The sequence below is a fragment of the Maylandia zebra genome, linkage group LG17, assembly GCF_041146795.1.
Source record: "Maylandia zebra isolate NMK-2024a linkage group LG17, Mzebra_GT3a, whole genome shotgun sequence".
Taxonomy (NCBI): Eukaryota; Metazoa; Chordata; class Actinopteri; order Cichliformes; family Cichlidae; genus Maylandia; species Maylandia zebra.
Genome location: NC_135183.1, coordinates 25,787,833 through 25,811,552, shown reverse-complemented (window position 1 = coordinate 25,811,552; position 23,720 = coordinate 25,787,833). Strand labels below are relative to the sequence as shown.

Here is a 23,720-nt window from a genome sequence, read left to right as displayed (position 1 = left end):
TTCCTAAAAGATGGATTTCAACTTCACACATGTGTGCCAAATTCTACCGCCTTCCCTATCTCCATATAGAAGTGACATTAATTTTGTTTATTACAAATTGCATAAGAGCGACTCATCAACTCCTCCAATAGTTCCCCTGTTACTCTGAATCTGTGTCCCCAAACCTTTTTGGCTCATTATACTTTAAAATGATGAAAAACACTCAATGATTCTCAAAAACGGAGAGTGCACACTCTCATATACTCAGAAAAACAGTTACGCAAAGCACAGGTGAGCACTAATCATAGGTCGATACGGCTGGCATGATAACAAAGCAAAAATAGCTCTACAAATAATTTTTACCTGCTTTATTTGATCTACTCATCAACTACTTGTGGCTTCACGGAGTAGCGGTTAGCATAGTTTGACACTGAGTGGGGAAACAGACACAGCCTGTGTACTCCTACTGCCCATCCCAGGCCCGGATAATTAGGAGGGATGTATCAGAAGGGCATGTGGGGTAAAATCTATGCCAAATCAAATATGTATATCCACCCACTGTGGTGACCCCTTGGGAAATAACGGAAAAACCAAAAGTACCGCATGTATTTTTTCTACTACTGAAGCAAAAGCCCATGCTACACCTTGATTGGCCTGTTTGTGTTTTTATAAGGTGATAAAGTGTTGCACGTGCATAAGTAAAAAAAGAAAAAAAAAAAGAAAAAAAAGGTCATTTTAGCTCATAGCTAGGTGGTTGCTAGGCAACATGATAATGTTACCATACATTCTGTACAAATAAGCTTTTGTGAATATAAATCAAATGTTACTGTTGAGAAATTAAAACCTCAGTTTGCATCCATAAGGTGTTGTCGGTACATAAATGAATAATTTTTAAAAAATTGTCATTTTAGCTCATTGCTTGGTGGTTGCCAGGTAACATGATTACATTATAATATCTGATATAGATAAGAGCCTTTAGCGGCTTAAGATATGTGCCATGTTTTGCCCACACACAGACAAACAGAAAACTGGTATATTGTTGGTATAAAGATATAAATTATGTTTATGTACTGTTTATGAGACAAAAAAAGCCAAGATGCAAAGCTTCAGTTTTAAAATAAGCTAACAAAAACAAAAACAGCTAGCTACTGTATTGAAATAAGTACAACTTTGCAAAAGGAAATGTGAAATGAGAAGCAGTTGCACTGTGTAAATCCGTCTGAAACCAATGAACCTTTGAAACCAAATATTCTGTCACAACTTAACCTCCGTATATTTAATTTGAATTATTATTCGGTAAATGTTATTACTGAATAGCTATATCCCAGAAGAGGAATGTCCATTCAGTAAAAATGAAAGACAAGAACATTTATTTACTTAACATTTTTAGGGAGCAAAACTCATTTTTGTTCTTTTTTGCTATTTAATTAAACACATCAAGAGCCTACTGTCATTTTACTAAAAGAGCAATTTTCCATCACCATGAGCAGAACAAATTAAATCCATGGGAAAAGTGTCAAAATATCAGCAGATAAAACAAATTATTCACGGGGATCCAAAGAAAATGATGTATTTTTGCCATTTCGGTGAAACAAGGACAAATAAACAAACATGGCCACGAGCACGAGAGTGGAAAAAATTGAATCATCAAGAATGAGAGCTCAGACAGCAGCCCACACTAATTAAAACTGCCCTCGTTCTCTCGGTCCATTACAAAAGCTCCTGCAGGTCCCTTAAACAGTCCACATCACATTGACCTTATCTGTACACACCACGCTCAGTGGGACCAAGGCCCACGCTCCCACCTGTTTCATCTTCATTGTCCCATCCTTGCACATTCGTTATGACATATTCATCTCCATCTAATGGTGTGCTCAAGAGTCTGTCAACATAACGAGAGTTCTCTGTGGCCCTGCTGAGAAGATGAGGCCACGATAACAGAGCAGTTAAGACTCTCAGCAGGGTGGGCCGTGGTACCGACTGTGGTCGTCTGAGTGTCTGTGTGCGTCAGGCTAAATGTTAAAAACAAACAAAAAAAAGATGAAACAAATAAAAAGAAATCAAACATCTTATGGAGGTAGTGTACTTTCCCTTTTTTCTTACTTTTCGTGCAAGAAGGCATTGAAATTAATTGTAAACAGATATAACACAAAATCAGGATGAAACTGCAAGAGAGAAATATTATTTCTTGACATGAGAAAAGCCTAACTGTAAGCTTAAAGTTATAATTTTTGTACTGTGTAAGGTGACACGTGATTCTAAGCGCACTATGGCCATTTTGACTGAATGCCTTTAATGATAATAAAGGTACAAATGGTTAACTGCTCATTAATTCACATATCTAATCAACCAATCACAATGCAACAACTCAAGAACAGGGCATTTAGTCATGCAAACATGGTCAAGATGACCCACTGAAATTCAAACAAGCTTAGAAATTGCTGATCAGCTGGGATCCACTTGTTACAACCAAGGTAAGCAAAAGAGCATCCCTGAACATATAACAGGTCATAAACAGGCAGATGGGATACATCAGCAGAAGACCACATCAGGTGCCTCTCCTATCAGCTGAAAACAGGGAAGCGAGGCTATTATTCCTAAGGACTCACCAAAATTATACAAATGAACAAAAAGGTTTCAGGTTGATGAGCCCAATTTCCCAATTTCCTCCACAGTCTCAATCCAATAGAGCACCTTTGGGAAGTGGTGGAACAGGATATTCTCATCTCGATGTGCAGCTGAAAAATCTGCAGCAATTGTATGACACTATCCTGTCAACACGATCCAAAATCTCTTGATGAATGCCACAAAGAACTAATGCAGCTCTGAAGGCAAAAAGGGTGGTCCAACCTGGTACTAGCAAGGTGTATCTAATGATCTATCACTGTATGGGCAGGATTTTGGCCAACAGGTTGCTAAACCTTTTGAAACTTGCTTTAGTAGTTAGTTAAGATTTTTTTTTCATTGCCGTCTTTGACTCGTGTTTTTCATAAACCTTTTTTTTCTTAAATAAAAAAACATCTAAGCAAATATGGCAGCCTTATCCAAATAGGCCACACACTGTAAAACAAGGGTTGACTGTCCTCCACCTACAGACCCATTTCATTTCACGTTAAACACTTTCTGCCTCCTACATTCAAACCAAGCCTCTTAGCTTTTTTTTTACATTAAAAAACAATTATTGCTAAAAAGAATTATTTTCTCTACACATCAAGCAATTTAATGGAAAAAATGATCTAGAGTACATTTGGTCTTATAGGTAATATATATAGATATATAAATATAATATATGTAACTATCATACATATGTTTTTGAAGCTGCACAATCACACAGTAGATAGAGATAGCCAGGAGGTGTCATAGGGAAAAACCGGCAGGAATCAGTTATCTGAAATTGGGAATTTCACACCTCTGCCGGCCTGGGCTTCCTCCGTGTAAGCTCTGAGTTAGCAAGCTAGCACTGTTCCTGAAGAAGTAGGACACAAAGTCTGTGGAGGCAAAGTTGGGGGAACGGGTGGGGGAGTACAGAAGGATATGAGCTGACGAGAGGAAGTGGTGAAGAAAAGATGTGTGATACAGTAGTAGAGAAGTGGGAAGGATATTTTAGTTATTTTGGGGGAAAGAATACATAAAAAAGAAATGGGAATTGTAAAACAAAGCAGGAGGATTGGACGAGAAGACACAAAACCCAAATGCTTTATATGTAGAACTATCAGGACAAGCTTTATTAGTCACTAAGGGATCTATTCTGGGCTGCTGCACCAACACATTTGTAAAAAAAAAAGAAAGAAAGAAAACAGAACAATTATGAGCTAGTGTTCTGCAGAAATCTGTTAAAACATTGGTGTTTTGGAGAGGAGCATTACTACAGAGGAAACACCTTGACCAGCTTGCTTTATGTGTGATAAATCACCACTATAAGCTCTGCATTTGCTGCAGAGTATAGAGACAGACACATCACTGCATACTGAGAGCATGACAAGCTGGCTACTTCTAGTCCCTTGACCTTTCAGTACAGATGGTTTGCCTGTGTGTGTGTGTGCGTGTGTGTAAGTGTGCTGCAGTGCGACCCCCCCCTGTGGCCACAGCCCAACGTTGTGGGGCTTATAAAGTCCCTTTCATGATTAATGAAAGAACAAAACTGCAGTTGGTGCACGGGCATGTGCATATGTCCACACAGAGAGCTAAGACAATGCAAGCCTGGCAAGCTGCACCAGCCAAGAATATATGCAAATGGTTAATACTTTTAAGTGTGTTTGAGTGTGGACCCAGTGCCATTTACTCTTGAAGAGGAAGCTCCACATATTTCTGCGTGAAGAAGTGGAGGAAGACGTACTTGGATGGTTTCGAGTAAAAGTACCCAAGTTATTCTGGAAAAAAGTAAATAATACAAAATACAACAAACCCCCCCCCAAAACACTTGGCTTGGATCCAGAAAACAGAATTACAACACAATTATTAAACCTCAGTTTCTTTTTAAAATACAATAGCTTTAGACTTGAATGAATAACATAAACACTGAAGGACAAACAAAGGATGTCTGAAAAGATTTGGGGACCCTATTTGGAAGTCTGTAGGGGATGTGGATCTAATGGAAAGTCAACTGGATTAGTGGTTTGTTGTGAACCATGCAGTTTTCTATTTATTTATTTTGTAACTTAAAGGAGAGGGCTTGTGTGAACTTGAACACTGCCATTGCTCCACTTGTCCTCTGTCTTCAGGTGAACACTTTGAGGATGTGGATTTTCATGTGCTGAACGGGAGGAGCAGGTTGTTTTATTTTTGCATTTGATTAGTTCTAGAAGTAAAACTGCCCTTTCTTAAAAGGTACGCACGTTTGTGTTTTTTTTTTGTTTTTTTTGTTGAGTAACTGGGTCCATCCCTTCTCTTCCACTTGTCCTTATCAGGGTCCTTGTGAGTGGGGCTCTAGCCTATCCCAGCTACCACAGGGCGAGTAGTGGTGTCCACCAGACAGTAACCATTTGCACTCACATTCACAGCTAAGGGAAATTTATAATCACAAATTAGCCAAACCCCACTAACTGCATCTCTTTGGGAGGAAGCCAGAGTACCTGGAGAGAACTCACGCAAACATGGGCAGAACATGCAAACTCCACACAGAAAGCCTCGGCCAGATGGTGAAGTCTAACTCAGGGGGAGCAATGCTAACCACTGCGCTGCCCGAGTAACCGGGTCATAATATTATATTTAATGACATGCATACAGTGGGGCAAAAAAGTATTTAGTCAGCCACCGATTGTGCAAGTTCCCCCACTTAAAATGATGACAGAGGTCAGTAATTTGCACCAGAGGTACACTTCAACTGTGAGAGACAGAATGTGAAAAAAAATCCATGAATTCACATGGTAGGATTTGTAAAGAATTTATTCGTAAATTAGGGTGGAAAATAAGTATTTGGTCACCTCAAACAAGGAAAATCTCTGGCTCTCACAGACCTGTAACGTCTTCTGTAAGAAGCTTTTCTGTCCCCCACTCGTTACCTGTATGAATGGCACCTGTTTGAACTCATCATCTGTATAAAAGACACCTGTCCACAGCTGCAAACAGTCAGACTCCAAACTACGCCATGGCCAAGACCAAAGAGCTTTCGAAGGACACCAGGAAAAGTATTGTAGACCTGCACCAGACTGGGAAGAGTGAATCTACAATAGGCAAGCAGCTTGGTGTGACAAAATCAACTGTGGGAGCAATCATCAGAAAATGGAAGACATACAAGACCACTGATAATCTCCCTCGATCTGGGGCTCCACGCAAGATCTCATCCCGTGGGGTCAAAATGATCATGAGAATGGTGAGCAAAGATCCCAGAACCACACGGGGGGACCTGGTGAATGACCTGCAGAGAGCTGGGACCAAAGTAACAAAGGTCACCATCAGTAACACACTACAACAGCAGGGAATCAAATCCCGCAGTGCCAGACGTGTTCCGCTGCTGAAGCCAGTGCATGTCCAGGCCCGTCTGAAGTTTGCCAGAGAGCACATGGATGATACAGCAGAGGATTGGGAGAATGTCATGTGGTCAGATGAAACCAAAGTAGAACTTTTTGGTATAAACTCAACTCGTCGTGTTTGGAGGAAGAAGAATACTGAGTTGCATCCCAAGAACACCATACCTACTGTGAAGCATGGGGGTGGAAACATCATGCTATGGGGCTGTTTTTCTGCCAAGGGGACAGGACGACTGATCCGTGTTAAGGACAGAATGAATGGGGCCATGTATCGTGAGATTTTGAGCCAAAACCTCCTTCCATCAGTGAGAACTTTGAAGATGAAACGAGGCTGGGTCTTCCAACATGACAATGATCCAAAACACACCGCCCGGGCAACAAAGGAGTGGCTCTGTAAGAAGCATTTGAAAGTCCTGGAGTGGCCTAGCCAGTCTCCAGACCTCAACCCCATAGAAAATCTGTGGCGGGAGTTGAAAGTCCGTGTTGCTCGGCGACAGCCCCAAAACATCACTGCTCTCGAGAAGATCTGCATGGAGGAATGGGCCAAAATACCAGCTACTGTGTGTGCAAACCTGGTAAAGACCTATAGTAAACGTTTGACCTCTGTTATTGCCAACAAAGGTTATGTTACAAAGTATTGAGTTGTATTTTTATTATTGACCAAATACTTATTTTCCACCCTGATTTACGAATAAATTCTTTACAAATCCTACCATGTGGATTCATGGATTTTTTTTTCACATTCTGTCTCTCACAGTTGAAGTGTACCTCTGGTGCAAATTACTGACCTCTGTCATCATTTTAGGTGGGGGAACTTGCACAATCGGTGGCTGACTAAATACTTTTTTGCCCCACTGTACATATCTCTATCTATAAAACTCAAACCAAAACAGTGTAAATGGATATAAAGCATCAGGTGTGAATGTGAGTTTGAATGGTTGTATGTCCCTCTCTGCTAGCCCTGCATTAGCCTGGTGACCTATCTGTGGCATACCCTGCCTCTCGCCCTGTGACAGCTGGGATGGGCTTCAGCGTGTCTTGTGACCCTGAATCAAATAAGTGGAAGAATATGAAAGGACGGCACTGACATGCAAGAAGCAAAAACTGCAGCCGACTGGGGTAGAGCTCCTTTTACTGGCAGTATAATTCTGTATCATTCATAATGTCAGGTTTTTGAAGCTGGCATGCAATTAGCTGCGTTCCCTTTGAAATATCATTACAAGCACAAAGTTCTATACAACAAAAAAACTCAAGGGGAGCTCAGGTAAGTACTGCTGTGAAATAGATACTATACTGTGTGCTGCTTTAATGAGCTTTTATTTGACTTTGTTTAGGCTGCACTCTGAAAGAAAGGCTGACCTCATTTCTTTCACTGCATGCTGATATATAGAATAGATACTGCAAGCAGAAAGGCCACATATAATTGCTCTTCTCTGCAACAATCTGTGAGCGCGATCGTGTGCAAATGCATGCCAGCCATGAGAAATGCCATTATTTTAAATTTGCAAGGATAACTTATCTACGTGACCTTCAGCTTCTAGTTTATTGAGCAGAGATCATTGTTTGGTGTCTGTGTGTGAATACGGCTATAGATTACGTACTTAACACTGCCTCAAGAGAGCTCCTGGTTAGCTACAGGTAAAGAAAAGTGATTCAGTGAAAATAGCCTCTCTCTCAGTTTGTGTGTCAGTCACGCCTGAAGCTTACCTGTAGCCATCTTTGCATCTGCTGCGGCGGGCCCATCGGGGATAACGCTTTTGACCTGGAGGAATTCATCGGGCTCATCCCCTCCAATGATAGTGAAGCCAAAACCCATGTTGCTCTTTTGGAGTGATGTGGACAAGAAACTGCCTTTCAGCTGGGTGGGGTCCCGCGTGAACAGCGGCTTCTCTACAAAAGGATAAAAACAAGAAAATTAAATAAAATGTCTTTCCCTATAAGTTTTATTGCAATCACTAAAAGGCCCTAAAAGCTGGTGCAGGGGCTGCGCTCACAGGGTGGGGGGCAAGGGCAAAGCTTATTCAATAAGATACGGGTGTAGCCACAGGAAAACTGGAAGGGTATGACCACAGTAGCAAAACAGCACACTCGGACAAAGGCGGTATTGAAAGATGCAGGTGTGGGTCAAACGTTTTGCCTCCCGTGCAGGGCACCAATGCAATCCAAGTCCCTCTTGGCACACCTAAAATACACTAAACTGACACTCTGTCCTCGCCTCCCATGCTGGGACACAGTGGGCAGAAGAGGTGCAGACAGCCACAGTGGTGCAGTTTCTTCAGTTCCATCCCAAATTTGCAAAGAAAGCAGCAAAATTCAGCAAATGCCATGCTGCCAATCAGGGATCAGTTCCAGGAGAAGATGCTCAGGGAGGTTAGGGAAGAACTGGGAGATTTCTGAAGGAGGAAGAGCTGGGAAATTTTCTGATGGAGGAGCGCCTGGAGTCGGAATGAGAGGATCTCTGCCAACAAGCTTAGTCACACTTAACCAAGTCCCTCATCTTTTTGACTCGGAAAAGAGACATGGCTAGCGTGCAACTTTGCATCCTTTGTAAGCAGTCACTGGTCCAGACTAAGCGATGCCCCTCTGTACCTGCTCTTCCCAGGTGATAGGGCAGGTGACAGGGCATGGTCACTGCACAAAAACTACCTCAAGGGAACAAGCTTGCCTGCCAGTTACCATGCTTACAGTGCGTCAAACAAGCGAAGAGTCAGCCTCCTGTGCATCTTTCTTGGCCTACTTACTGACAAAGTGCCACAGGGAGTAGGGGCTACAGACTGGCTGCTCTAGCACTACAGCGCAGGCGGATGTGTGAAGAGGCCGCTGTTTCTGCCTGTGATTGGGGCACATATTCATCCGCCGAGTCAGAACACGCCGGAGCGGGGAGACATCGGCAGAGGAGGATTTGGTATACGAAGCAGTCCTGCAGCCCAGAGCTGGCGAGCGGGAGAGGTCGCTGAGGCTATGGCAGCGCTCGGGCACCGGGCCGACCTGGACGTGGGGGGATCTGGGGAGGGTGGCACAGGGGCTGGCATCCTCCACTGGTGTCAAAGTTTGAAGGGAAAAGAAGGAGTAGAAGGAAGGAGGAGGCAGAAGTGGGTAGAGAGGAGGAAAAAGAGCCTCACTGGACTGAACAAAAGAAACAGGCTCTTCACTCAGAGTCGCGACTAACAACATCACTACAGAAACAAACCTCCACTTCTCGGATCCAGACAGTTTTTTCTAGCAGTACACATCCTACTGTAACAAACTGATAGAGAGCAGAATCAGGTAACCAGTCATTAAACAAAACAGTGAATCACCCTGAAACCCACATGTTCTCTTTGGAAGACGTCTGTTTATATGGCAATAAGTATTATTAGTCTGACCAAAATGCATTCCACCCACTGTTTTAATGAGGCATAGGTGTGAACTGACTGATATATCCTACCGTCAATCACTATAAAAATAATCTTTATGAGTAAAGCCTTTGGGGAAAAAAATTAACATTATTTTTTGGTAACATGCATGTTTTTTCTTACTTTTTCTTTCAAACAGCTTTTTACTCGTACATGCAGCTTTCCTGATTATATGACCTTGTGTGTATCTCTAAGGCCATGGCTATATAAAATTGCATCAGTGCGTAAATAGTTTGCTACATCTATTCAAATAATTTTATGTTGTTTGAAAGTGTTAGTGATTGCAGCACTGTTGGACATAATATTCAAGGATGAGGGGCTTAACACCTTGTTACGTTGCCACCCTGCTTCATTTTCAAGCCTAGAAATTCATATCTGGGAAATTAACATCTTTGTTTTCTGATACAGGATGTGATACATAAGATCAGTCTTAAGGTCAGTGTATACTAAAACATAATCTGCTTTATTATTATCTGTATTTATCTATTTGGGAGGATAATTCACAAATTAAACTCCACATTGTTTTTAACAAGACTTAAATATATCCATCGAGACTATAAACTCATCAAAAAAATTCTTTACCGAGTTCATAAATTAAATTAAAAGTATGGTCAATTCCTTATAGACTTTTTAAAATTAGACTGGTTATGCAACCAGAAGGAGTCGCCCCTTTTCAGATCCTGGGTTTTATGTATTTTGTGTCCAGCACACATGAATTTTCACTTCCTGACAGGTGTTTTAAGCCTGTCATTGTCAGTTATATTTACATTTACACAAAGATTGTTCTGATTAGATAAATTACTGTTTATATATTAGCTTTATATATTGCCTGAAAAGTCTGCTCCAGTCTCCAAGGGGTGCTCTAAGAGGGGATCTGGCTTTCACAGAGCTCTGATCTGAACATGGTGGACTTAGTCTGGGATTGCATTAACAGAATCAACTTAAAAACTCAACCCCAAAACTTTGTTGTTAAAGATGCTTTGAACAACACCTGCAAAGGACTCCAAAAATTAACACGCAAGTGGACCTAGAAGAATTAGGGCTCAAATACTGAATTTATTTTATTTCATGTTGTTTATCATTAGTTTGACAATTAGAATGAATCACATTCATTAAAGCACCTTCCCAGCATTTGCATGTGTAATTGAAGGTATTAAGAGAATTTTCCTGCATCTGCTTTTATCATTAAAGCTCTTGAGAGGCTTTCTGAAGCACAATAATAAACACAGAATGGAGTTTTTTAACAGATATCTTTATAAATGTTCCTTAATTATAGTGCAATATTAATCTCTTAATACACAAGTAATTAATAAATGGATATATATACCCTACTAATAATTTCCCATAAAGCCAAAGACCGTTCTTACCTCTGTAGATGGTGGGAAGGGGCAGCGAGGACAGGCCCTGGCTTTGCATCTGCTGCTGCTGGAGTCTCCTTTTAGCTTCCAGGACTGGGTTCTCAAACTGGGTCCTTCTATTTATATGACTGAGATGATAACACCAGAAAAAAAAAGAGAGGAGATTTTAGATCTCACACTACACCAGCACACCTATCTCAGCCCCTTCTTGGAAAAGATCAGATCTAACAAACGTAGCACTACAGCAGCCATAACTATGATGATTAATTGAATGGCCAGTTCCCAGATTATGTAACAGCCGCAGAACAGTTCTGCTGAGTAAAAAAGAACAAACGATTGATTTCTTCCGTAATTCAACTCGTCTTGTAACCAGAATTATGTGAATCAGTGACTGGGAGTAACCCTGCACATGGAACAGCGATTTCCTTTAATGTCCTACGTTGATCTTAATTTAGCATGTACAGGGGGGAGATAGTCACTGACTACAAATGCTGTAATTTGCCAGTGTGAAATAATTAGTCATCATTAGATACTTCTCTCCATATTTAAGACCACACACACACACACACACACACACACACACACACACACACACACACACACACACACACACACACACACACACACACACACACCAACGTTCTCTCCTCTCCTTATCTTTTAATGAACACCCCAGTATCACAGTCCTAATTACAAAACAGCTTAACTTTATTTTTATATAGTTATATAATTTCAAGGTCTTGCAGCTTCTTTAATGATATTTACATGATGACAAAGGGAGACACAAAGAGCATCTCGAGAGGGATGCGCAGTATATAAGGCAGAGTGTATTCAAGTGTCACTCTGCAGGTTTTTTAAAGCAAACTCAAGCCAAATGAATTCCCCCTGCCAGTCTAAAAATAGAGCAGCATCACAGTGCCCCAGAGTGGAAAGCATCCAGCCACAAAAAATAAGAAAAAAAAGGCACCCCTGAAACAGAGAGGGGACGTGCAGTTCAATACAGAGGACAGGCCACTGCAGCAGTTCCTCTGTAGCATTCAGATGCACGATCAGGGCTACAGATAAGCACATAAACTTGCAAACAAACAGTGAGCCGTCAGCAAGCAGACATTAAGAGTAACTCTTTTCTGGCTACATCGCCAGTTTGCTCCTAATAAATATGATTAATGCGACACCAGCGGGTGATGCTGAAAATCAAAAGCAAGTCATTATGTATTAAAGATGTACTGAACTTACTCGACATAGTAGCTGCCGTAAATGGGGTCATCGATTTTCTCCCAGCCGTACGGAAGCTCTGTTAAAAAAACAACAACAACAAAAAGAACAGAAGCGATAATGAAGGACTTGTTTATTCAGTGAACTTGCATCAGCATGTTGATGTTGCATGAAAAAATGTCCGTGGCAGATTAAGTTTACAGTGCCATTTTACTGTTTGGTAATCGTCAGTGATTTGATGGTACATTAGCATGATAACTGGAAGGATTATTTCTCATCTATATTTTGGAAATTTCATCTTTTATAAAAAAAATAACTTATGGCAATAAGACACAAGATTAAAATCTAGCTATGTTTCCTTTGCAACTTGTCACATTGACGTGCATCAAATGCAAACTTCTTTCAGAAAAAAGTTGTAAAACTGCACCAAACGCTGTTAGATCTAGTGGCTGAATTTAAATCGGTAAAATATTTATGTCCTGCATCTTCACCAGGCTGTAAATATACTTTAAAAATATGGGAACATTTTCCATAAATTAACAGAATAAAACTAGAATGAGCACAAACTGTCAGGGTATTATATCTCAACATTTTAGTGAAGTTTTACTCTCATTTCACCTCCAAATGTCACGAGTTAGGGACTGGCTTAAGTTCCCAATAATAAACAGTACATCACAGATATTGTAAATGTCATATCAAACAATACAACACTTGTGATAAGCATCTAAATGACATATTAATTAAAGAGCAAACTCTTGGTGTAAGCAATGCAGCCAGCACAGAACTAATAAAAAACTGCAGTTCCATGAGTGGCCACTTGAGGCTGGCACAACAATTGATTCAAACCCTGTGACTGACATTTATATGACACGTGCATAGGGAAGCACAAGTATTCCCAGATGAGACGGAACTCATGGAGGAAGATTTCTGCAGCAGTCTGGAGAAGATTACAAATGGACAAAAGCGCCATAACGGCGAGCTTAAATGATTGTGGCTGCTTGACGATGTCATCATCAGCGTGCGAAGCGACCAATGCAGGGAGGATAAATGTGCCATAAAGGTGTAACTTTCCCAAGGGCTCAGAAGGTAGGGGAGGCCCGGTTGACATAAATATCCAACGAGCATCTCTGGATTACATGGCAGGCATACTTGCTGCGTTCATACTGTAATATATATGTGTGATATATGTAGAAGCTGCTCCATTAGAAATGATTGTTGAATCATGAATTCTATAAACAGATTAGCTCGTCAGTCTGAGGACCTGTTGTTAATGGGCTTCTCTGTTTTCTTCCATGCTTGCAGACATTACAGTTGTCTTTCTGTTAATGTAGCCTGGTAAGCTTGACTAAATGTGTCCATTCCCCAATCTCTAACTGCAGTTGCTGTCCATGGTGCTAATCAAACGTGGGGATGATGCTATTGATATTATTGATTGCTGCTGTATGATAGGGCAGCACAGTGGTGCGGTGGTTAGCACTGTTGCCTCGCAGCAGTCTCTCTGTATGGAGTTTGCATGTTCCCCCCAGGTCAGCAGGACTTTGCTCTACTACTCTGGTGGTACTTCCGCTTCCCCTCAGAGTCCAAAGATATGCATGGGGTTAAGCTAATGGACGATTTTAAACCGCCCGTAGGTGTGAATTTGAGTGTGAATGGTTGCTTTTTTCCTATGTGTTAGCCTGTGGCCCGTCCAGTATGAAAGCAGGCAAGGGCCCAAGAAATACCTGCCTCAGTGCCTATAACAGAGCCTCTATGCCTGTGTAAAAGACAGAAACGTGTTTAAGTCAGGTATAATGAAATACCTTTGGTCTCCATAGATAATATTCCTGTATTTCCCTTCCTGTTATTATTATGGTGTACTGGAGCTTTGTGGTAATATGTGTTAATTTACAGCCCAGTTTAAGTGAAGGAGATTCCAGCATTTTGTTAGTCCGTTACTTAATCTAATTAGCAGATATGTATGTCTGTGTGATGAAACTTCGCAGTCTACAGATGAACCTGGATAGCCAAGCTTGCTTGATAATTAAGAACTCCATCATCTCAGGGTGGCAAATGGCTCCATCAAGACCATTAAGATAAAGTCAAAGCATCAAAATGTAAGTTCACAAACCAGGTGGCGTAAGTCACTGTAGCGTTGTTCATATTTTATATACAGTCTATACATAAAACACAGACTATGAGTTAACAGCACATAAAATATATGCAAATATATTTAATGATATGTATTCTGGGATGATATTTGCAGGAAGCTAATTTCAACTGAACCTAAAATGTATCTCCATTTCTAAAAAAAACAAAACCCAAATCACCTGAACTCTCAAACTGCCACAGAGGCCAAAACAACAGATGTGAGTCATGCCCACCAAACCCTCCACAGAACAACATTGGATGGATTTACCACAGAAAAACCTAATTAAATGAGAACATTATGAGTTAACGAGCAAAATTAAATTGAAACGCTACGATTTGGAGGACCTCGTTGCGCTGACAAACGAAAACCTTCATCTAACACTTCTAAATGAAAAGTATAATGTGTATAACTTTTTATAACGAGAGGAAATCCATGCAATACATGTTTGGGAATATCACTCAAAGCAACAAATGTAACCTCGCAGGAAAGAACAATCTGAAAATCCCCTTTGTGATTAATCTTCTAGAATTGATAAATGATCCATAAATGTCAAAACAAGATTTTGGCAATGCCTAAAAAAGCAGTTGTAACAGCTGGCATTGACTACCTGGTCAGACTGAGAGCTTTACTTTTTTACACAAAGTGGTGTATAACTTTTGAACAGAGTGAGTGCACCTTGGCCTCTTTCTATACGTGAGATGTGCTGCAGAACACGCTGCAGTGATCAAAGGAGATCTTCCTTCCAGCTCTGACAGTTATCGGTCATACCGGACAGGACTTTGAAAGTTTTGCCCCATCTCCTCTTTTCTATACCCACAGCTCACTGGCAGAACACATCTCTTAAAAAAAATGCCTAGAAGGAGTTCCCCCCTTTGCTTTCCAGGATATGAGCAATTAGCATTTAAAACATATTCCCACATGTAGACTGCAGAATTTTAGCATAATATTGTAATCATTGAATACCAGCTTGGGTACTCACTGTTAGAGGCTCGTACTGAAATAGAATCTAAGCTGAATCTAGCGTGGAGCTCGGGGACAGTGTGTTCCGGTCCTGCTCGGCTTAGATTCAGACCAGCTTTGATTAGTGACAATGCAAAGTTAATCAGGATGAGAGCAGAGATAACAGCAGAGAAAATGCTTCCTAATCAGAAAGGGAGGCAACCAGAGGGAGAACTAAAGCACCTCAGGCTCTCCTGGACTTTGCAGCTTGTTGTAGGCCCGACTGCAGCTTGTGACAAAGACACATAAACAGGGATTCACCAAAGATATGATACAATCTATGGTCACTCTGTTCAGTGTGTTAAATATCACCCCTTGACCTAGTTAGCAGACTCGATTGAGTGCATACTGCTCCTCTGTAGCAGACAGCACTATTGCACCAATGCTAAGGAGTGTACGTGCCATATGCCTCTCTGTACCCATGCCCCCATCTCCTCCAAACAAATGATTAAAGTTTCATAAGATGCACTATTTTTTCCTGCACGCGCACGCGCACACGGTTGTGAGTGATACAGCAGTGCTGTGAGCAGGTTGACAGCCCATGGGAATTCCTTCTGTGAACAGCAACATTTCATAGAGTTAATGTTTTTGTTTTTTTAACTAGACCTTTGCTAAGTTCTACACACCTGTATACAAAGTACATACAAATTATATTACTTACTTTACACTCATGTTCAGAGGTATAACCCCTTTAGTTATTTTACACACACACACACACACACACACACACACACACACACACACACACACACACACACACACACACACACACACACACAGGAGATCAAAGGACTCAGTCATGCATCCCAGCACTCTTCTAATGAAAAGCTTTTCTATTAAAACGTCCACAGAATATTTACAGAAACAAAAACAGTCCCTGGCTTCAATAACAAGAAGAAGACAAATTGATTCTCTGTTAAGGATAGTTTGATTTTATTAAAACTTGGCTCTTATTATTATTCTTTTGACTCATTTCTGACAACGGTTCTCAAACACTAAAATCTGGCAACACAGCAACATAGCACTAAAGTCTGAGGGTAAAAATACACAAGTAGTAAAATAATGGAGTCACTGGAAACGAGATAGCTACAAAGCACAGAAAATATAAATAGAAAGTAAATATCTCCTAAAGAAATATTTTACCCAAACTATGAAAGTGACAAATCAAATGTTTAAACAGTTTAACCCTGTAAAGCCTGAACTACAAAATAATTGCCAGAAAATGCAATTTTTTTAATTGAACCTTCTGAGAAACTTCAAAAAAAAAAAGAAATATTATTTTACATACATTTGTATATTTTTGCTACATTTGCTACATTAATTTATTAATTTACATGAATTATTTTTTTCAGGAAAGAAAAATCCCAGTAATGACGTAAAGGTCTCAAAAAACCTCACAATAACATAAAAAAAATGAGAAACACTTAGCAATAAAGGGTTAAGAAAAAATTAGCACTATTTGAATCTGATGCCGATGTTTACTGCTGTTGAGAAAAACCACTAAAAGCAAATTTCATGACTTGTTGGAATTCACTGACCTCCAGAGAGCGACCCATTCTTTCACAAACGTTTGTAGAAGCAGTCTGCATGACTAGCTGCTTGATTTTATACACCTGTGGAAGTGATTCACCTGAATTCAATGATTTGGACGGCTGAGTGAATACTTTTGGCACTATAGTGTATCACTCAGCACTGATGGTGCCTTTCTAGATGTGCAAGCTGCTAGACGTCGGGGCGGAGGCTTTTTAACTGAGCGCAGATAACGAGCTAAATGGTCCTTTTCCTCTTTATTGCTGTCCATGTTTTCCAGAAAGAATTTTAAATTTTGATTTGTCTGACCATGGAGCAGTTTTCCACTTTGCCTCCATCCCCTCTAAATGAGCTTTGGCTCAGAGAAGATGGTGACGTTTTTGGATCATGCTCTCATATGGCTTCTTCTTTGCATGGCAGAGATTTAACCTGCATTTGTGGATGGCATGGTTAACTGTCTTCACAGACAGTGATTTCTGGAAGTAGTCCTGAGCCCATGTAGCAATAAAATCATGCAGAATAATGCAGTGCCACTGAGGGACAGATGAAAACAGGCATCCAACATTGATTTTCTGTCTTGCCCTTGGACACAGATTTCTCTAGAGTCTTGAATCTCGAGTCTTTTGATGAAATTATGTACTGTATATTATGAGATATTCAAACTCTTCACAATTTTCTCTTGAGGAACATTTTTCTGAATTTGTAGATACAGCTTTTTGCTGATCGGTGAACCTCTGCCTCTAAGATCCTCCTTTTGTACCCAGTCATGTTGCCAATTATTGTAATCAGCTGCAAAAGATTTCTTTAGCTTTTTCTTTTTAGTGCCAAGTAACCAACTAGTGAGGCATTCAAAATAACCAAATTTATTATTAAACTTCTACATTTTCTCAGTTTAAAAATGTGACATGTTTTCTGTGTTTTATTGTGAATAAAATATTGAGAGTTGCAAATCAATGTGTTCAGTTTTTATTTTAGATTTTGCACAACTTCCCGACTTTTTTTTGGAATTGGGGTTGTAGATTGTCTAAACTAACTGTTGATAACAAATGTTTATATCTCTCTGATTCCCTGATTACTCATGTTTCTTGCTGATAAGACTTCCTTGCAGCAAAATCATTTTACTCCCAAATCAATTCAAGGGAACGGATTCATGCGTTTCCAATGATAGTTATTTACCTCCTCTCTTAGCGAATAAACCTTATGAAACAGGGGAAGTCAGTTTGCAGACTTAAACACTTTTCTTTACTGTTTTAATGTCTTTGCTAGCTGCTACTTGTGATTACTGGCTATAATTCAGCATTACTTACATAGTCTTTGTTTAATGTGTTCATGTGGTATTATGGCCTCAGTGCCTTACATGCTTTACACAAATGCGCCCACACTGCAGTGCTGTTTTTGTTACTGTGCAGCATGATGATAAATGCTGAACTTAGGAGGATTGTCTCTTTGCTCGCTTTCTTTTGTCTGGCTCCACTGAGTGTAGTCTATAACCTCTTTGTCAGCAGCCTGCAATGAAGCACTCACTCCTAGGGACAAGTTGGGCGAATGTGTGTGTGTGTGTGCGTGTGTGTGTGTGTGTGTGTGTGTGTGTGTGTATGCAATATAAAACCAATGCTTCTTATCAGTGGAAGGAAATGTCAAGCCAGTGTAGAATTTTCAGGTAGGAGCTCTTATTATGAAGCCCTGAAGCGAGGGGAAAAATGTTTACGACTGCTAGTCATGCCACCACATTCATCCTGCAGTCACAGGTGGAGCGCCTCTTACTACCAGCAGGAGGTATCCTGGCATCTTCCCATATTTTCTGCCACTATTATGCTCCATAATCTCTCTTTCTCTTTCCTCTTTCTCTCGCTTTCGTCCTTCCAAAAGTATCCTTTTATCTTACATTACCTTACCACATGCAGTCTCGCCAAAACTTTTTGAAGTCAGGTTTCACGCTCACAAGTGTATTTTTTATTCTACTTTTTCCAATTTGGTCTTACAAAGAAGGTGGCGAACCACACAGCCCTCAAACACCGCAGGGATTCACCAGGACCTTGTTTCTTGCCCCCCCCCCCCATTCTCCCCCCCCATTCTTTCATTTTTCCACCTTTTGAAAAGCAAACAAGGTGAACTGAATCATTTTCAGTGCCCTGAGCCTTTTGTAGTCACCAAAAATTAAAGTTCTGTCTTACCGGATAGTGCACTGCACAGGGCTTCATCTATCATGTCACCTTTGAATGCAGCCCACTCGAGGGCTCAGGCTCAGGCTCGATCACTGAACCTACTGGGAGAAACTTCTCTCAGCTGATTAATGTACGTTTCTACTGATCAACACTGGCACAAAGTCCACTAACTGACAGAAGGTATGAAAAACACATTTGAGAACACAAAATCAGCTCAATAATTCAATGAAATACACAATTTATAAAGATCTAACAAGAAATAAATGGACCGTTGTTGTCGCAAAAGCTTAGACTTACCTACTGCAGATTGCATTCTTTGTAAGTAGCAGCCCAGCATCAATTCTCTAAACTTCAAATTTAAGCTGAAAAGTGTATGAAAGGCCACGGACGACAAAGAAGCTGTTTCAATACTACAATACCGGCTTAATTATTTCAGCTTCTTTTTGAATTGCCACCTGGTCTGTATTCAGAGGCACATTCCCTGCAGCTCTGTGAAAGCTTTTAATACTTTTATTTTTATCCATCACAATAAGACAACTAGATCATCCAAGACACTTTTTACATAAGGGAGGCATCTGATTAAGGCTAAGTTTATTCTTAAACATAACAGTGAACCCATATATATATATAGTCAGACCAAGAAGAAGTCTGAAACAAGTGGTAATAGATCCTTAAATTACAGGCAGAAGTCACAAATGTGCAAACGTGTGAAGAGACAATTAACTTTATGTCCAGTGACTGAAGTGACTTCTAATATTAGGTTTAACTGCACAACTGAGCCTGAAACCCATCACCAACTGTCAGCTAAAAAAGAAACAGGTAACTGTATTAGGTATGAGGTTCAACTGCTTAATGCTTAATGAAAACATCTAAAAAGCCAATCACACGCTGTTTTAAAGACAGACACACATAAAATACTTATTTAAATCAATCAGATAATTTTCTCAGGGAGGTCAGGGATGAGTCCCTGCCCCAAGTGGAGGAGTTTAAGTATCTTGGGGTTTGTTCACAAGTGACGGGAGAAGGGAACGTGAGACTGACAGACGGTGCTGTGGCCGCAGAAGCTCTCAATTTACTGGTCGATCTACGTGCCTACAGTAGTGACTGAAAGAACGAGATCGCGGATGAAAGCGGCAGAAATGAGCTTCCTCCGAAGGGTGGCTGGCCTCTCCCTTAGAGATAGGGTGAGAAATTCAGCCATCCGTGAGGGGCTCAGAGTAGAGCCGCTGCTCGAAAGGAGCCAGTTGAGGTGGTTCGGACATCTTACAAGGATGCCCCCTGGGTGAGGTGTTCCGGGCATGTCACACCTGGAGGAGGCCCTGGGGCAGACCCAGGACACGCTGGAGAGATTAAATCTCTCGGCTGGCCTGGGAATGCCTTGGTCCCCCGCCCGGACAAGCTGCAGGAGGTGGCCGGGGAGAGGGAGGTCTGCCCTCCCCGCAACCTGGCCCCGGATAAGCGGTAGAGGGATGATGGATAGAAATAATTTTCTCCTTAAAGCATTTTATAGATACAAAGAAACGACTTATCTGCATATTGCTTTATTTTAAGATAAAATAACTTTTTTTTAAAGATAAAGAGGCCTTGTACATTTTCACATCCTAACTGTAGCTGTAAAAAAAATACTTTCTTTTTTCAACACTTTTTATTGTATCTTTCATTCAATACTAAAGCCAACGTTCAAGGCTTTTTGTCAACTGTGTTTGCAGTGGAGCTCAACAAACAACCTCACATTAATAAAGGTGTCAGTCAATAAATTGGCCTCTTAGCAGGACACAGAAAATTTGGTTGCCGAGCTACAGAGTAAAAGCAAAGTACTCATCAGCCAGCTGTTTGCACAGCTATTCTCTTCCAATATTTAAAACCTCAATAAATAATCAGCATCTTGTTTTTTTTTAAATGCATTTTTAACAGTGAGGCTAACCTGGTTGATAAAAGCATTTCCTGTGACTATTTCACAATAAAAGCAAAAAGCAACTTGTAAAGCATATAAAGAAGTGTAAAAAAAGAAAAATATGATAACTTATTGAACCTTTTTAAGCCTTTACCTGGCATCTGTCTACTGCAACTTGACTTGACTTGGCTTGCAACAAAAACTCTGCCTGTCTGGTAAAAATCCCACTGTAGACATCAGCTACTGCAGAAAGAAGAACCACATTGTGCACACATTTAAAGCCAGCATGTCTCGGCAGATGAAATAAGGTATTAGCACTATTTGTTTTTGTCGCAGGGACAGAACTTGCTGCCCACTTGCTCAGTTGAACATTAATATACTAGACTACCTGTGAATTCAACACCCACTTTGTTCAAAATGATAAATAGTGGTGTTTGCAGAAAAACGGAGCCATTTATTTTAAGATTATCCACGGCCCACTGTGAAGCTCAGCAGAAATTTGCAGTACTAAAAGCCTGAATGGAAAAATCAGGAACATTTAACACTCAAACATTAGTATGTAATGAACCGTGTCTATGTAAATGTATATATCTAAGCGAAGGTCTTCCTGCTCTCTTCAAGTCTTTTTCTTCATAACGCCGCCATCATTATTTCTCTCAGGAACCACCAAACAACAAAGAGCTAAACCTACTTGGTTGTGACTGAAACTGAATATTTTCAGAAGACCTGAAAGTGATGATGAACTCAGTCTCAATATTTTCTCAGTCAGTCTAACCTATAATTCATGAACTCGGCTGCCTCTCCAATCAGCACTTAAAAAAATACTCTACAGTTTTGTGCTGATAATGACTATCCTGTCTGTCATAATCAAAACCGCAATCAAAGGGGGCCTGTGCGCTTTGAGAGCTGCTCACCGGCCCCGTCGGATGATTTCTGAGACTTTCTGGGCTTGTTGATGGTCAAACAAGACGTAGCAGAAAAAGCCTCACCTGCAAGACAAGCGCAGTTTACCATTTTCTGTCACACTAGAGCAGAAGAACAGAAGGCATTTTAAAAAAAGGAGGCTGGAAAAGTGGGGGTTGCTAACTTATTCTTCCTTGATCAGGAAGTGTAGGAATATCACATCAAGGAATATAACAATGAGTCGACAAAGAGAGGGAAGATAAAAACTGTTAATATGGTGGTAAACTGAAAAAGGCGAAAATTGTTATTCCATCTGCAGTAATCTACATTTGGTGACATGCTCTCCCCTTCTGTTTGGAAGGGAAGAAACCAGACCCTCCAGTACGGAAAACAACAAGCATCGATGATAGTAGATATGAAAAATATTAACAAAGACAGGGACGTGCTGTCTGTCAGAGGGGCACACAGAAGCAGAAAAATCGAAATCCTAGTTATTATGTGGAAGCACGCTTTCTTCAGGTGAAGTAATAAAAAGGCTTTTTTTTGTCTGTCCTTGAACAGAGGGGTACACTTTCCTTTGGACACAAAATCATGGGCAAAGGACTAAGGTGGAGGTGGGTTACAAAGCGGCTTGCGGAGGCACAGCCTGTACGGGAAGGTATCAGCTGGGTCATCCCATGATGCGGTCGAGATCAGATTTTATAACCCAATGTACTGTAATTGTGGGCTAATGCTAGGTTCAATAAGTTAAAAATGTATTTAAACAATGTAAGTTTAAATGATTTTAGCAAAAACTGTCATGCAAATGTTTTATAGGGAAAGAAAATAACTGTGCGTTCTACAGGACTTTATTTCTTTAACAAAAAAATCTAACTGAAATGCGTCAGTGTCTGTGCTTTGGAAGTTAGATCTGTGGTTTTCAAATGTTAAATGCTTAAGAAACACCAAAGGGTAAGCTAAAATTTTAATGCAACAAACATGTTGGCAGTACTTCTTATCAGTATACTAAAAGACAAAATCATTTTAGATACCCCATTTGCAGCTTTTTAACTTTGCATGACTTTTTCTTAAATTTTGCAATAAGCTCCACTACAAGAGAAATCACCTGCATCAACTCATCAGACACACTGACACGGTCCAGAAAAAGCTCCTGCTTCCTGTGCTCCTGACAGAAAGGATGCTTGGTTTCTAAATGTGTCCTCAGCTTGCTTGGCACCATGTTAGCATTAGCTAACTCCTCTTGACATGATGCACTTGGGCTGAGGGGCTGTTGACATCCTAGCTCCAGCTGAGACCATAAGACCGATCTACTGACAAATCGCCCCCTCCTTTTTTCTTTAGTCGGTGCGTCACATTGGTGGATAGTTGTGCTTTGCTCCACACAAGTAAGCGATCTGCTGCTCCCATCACAAATTTTATGAATCTTCTTGCTATCAGTCATGAACTTCAAGTCCAGCAACTACACTGCCTTTCATGGAGTGTTTAAATTTTGGCGGCTCTTTACTATCAGTGCAGCAAACTTGTAGTTCAGCATGTGCATATGTTTCTGTGACTACATGGCCAACAAGCTATGGCTCCCCGGGGACAACTGCACAAGCTGAGTCATTCTAACAGCTGTCAGTTAATCATACGGCTGAATCTGCTTACAGTGATTTAAAACCACACAGGCTGTGACAGGGTTTGATACACAGTGATGTGCTCATGATTTACTGCTGTATTTGTCACATGCGGGTCCAACAGATATATACCACACATATTTTTTTCCTACTGGGCAAAGATTGTTTACTCAGTCTTTCAGAAGATGATTAATAAACCAATACATCTGCGCCGTGACAGGAAAAGTCAAAGCAACAGCCGTGGCTTTGACAGCAAATCAGTTAATTGTGTCACTTGCTGGCAGCAGTGTTTTCCTCTGTTGTATATTTCTCCATTTCAATGAGCTGCCATTTTTTCCACAGCTTGTTTTCCTTTTAAATGCACCTGCGTGGCGTGGAAACCCTCCTTTCCTTTGCTCTACTTCAGTGTCTCACTGGTCTCTAACTCAAAGCAAGCAGACAACAGTTAAGCAGTAGAATAAAAGTGAGGAAAAAAAGCAGAATTCACAAGCTTGTACCTTATCAGGGCATTCCAGTGACAGGAGGAGATGTACTGAAGTGTGACCTGGCACTTATCCCCTCCTCTGTTG

At 40.6% G+C, this 23,720-nt stretch overlaps 1 protein-coding gene across 12 annotated transcripts in view; it reads right to left on the bottom strand.

Annotated features, from left to right (window-relative positions):
* Positions 1-23,720, bottom strand: part of magi2a (membrane associated guanylate kinase, WW and PDZ domain containing 2a) — a 273,490-nt gene that overhangs the window by 44,242 nt on the left and 205,528 nt on the right. For 8 of the 12 annotated variants that reach the window (XM_004548382.3, XM_012918390.3, XM_012918391.3 and 5 more), the window contains 4 exons: positions 11,938-11,995; positions 10,711-10,829; positions 8,690-8,986; positions 7,656-7,838 (listed from right to left, as the gene is read on the bottom strand). In XM_004548382.3, the coding sequence (XP_004548439.1) occupies positions 7,656-7,838; positions 8,690-8,986; positions 10,711-10,829; positions 11,938-11,995 (657 nt within the window). The remainder of the gene's footprint in view (positions 1-7,655; positions 7,839-8,689; positions 8,987-10,710; positions 10,830-11,937; positions 11,996-23,720) is intronic. The other 4 variants (XM_012918393.3, XM_004548383.3, XM_012918396.4 and 1 more) reach the window with 1 other exon arrangement.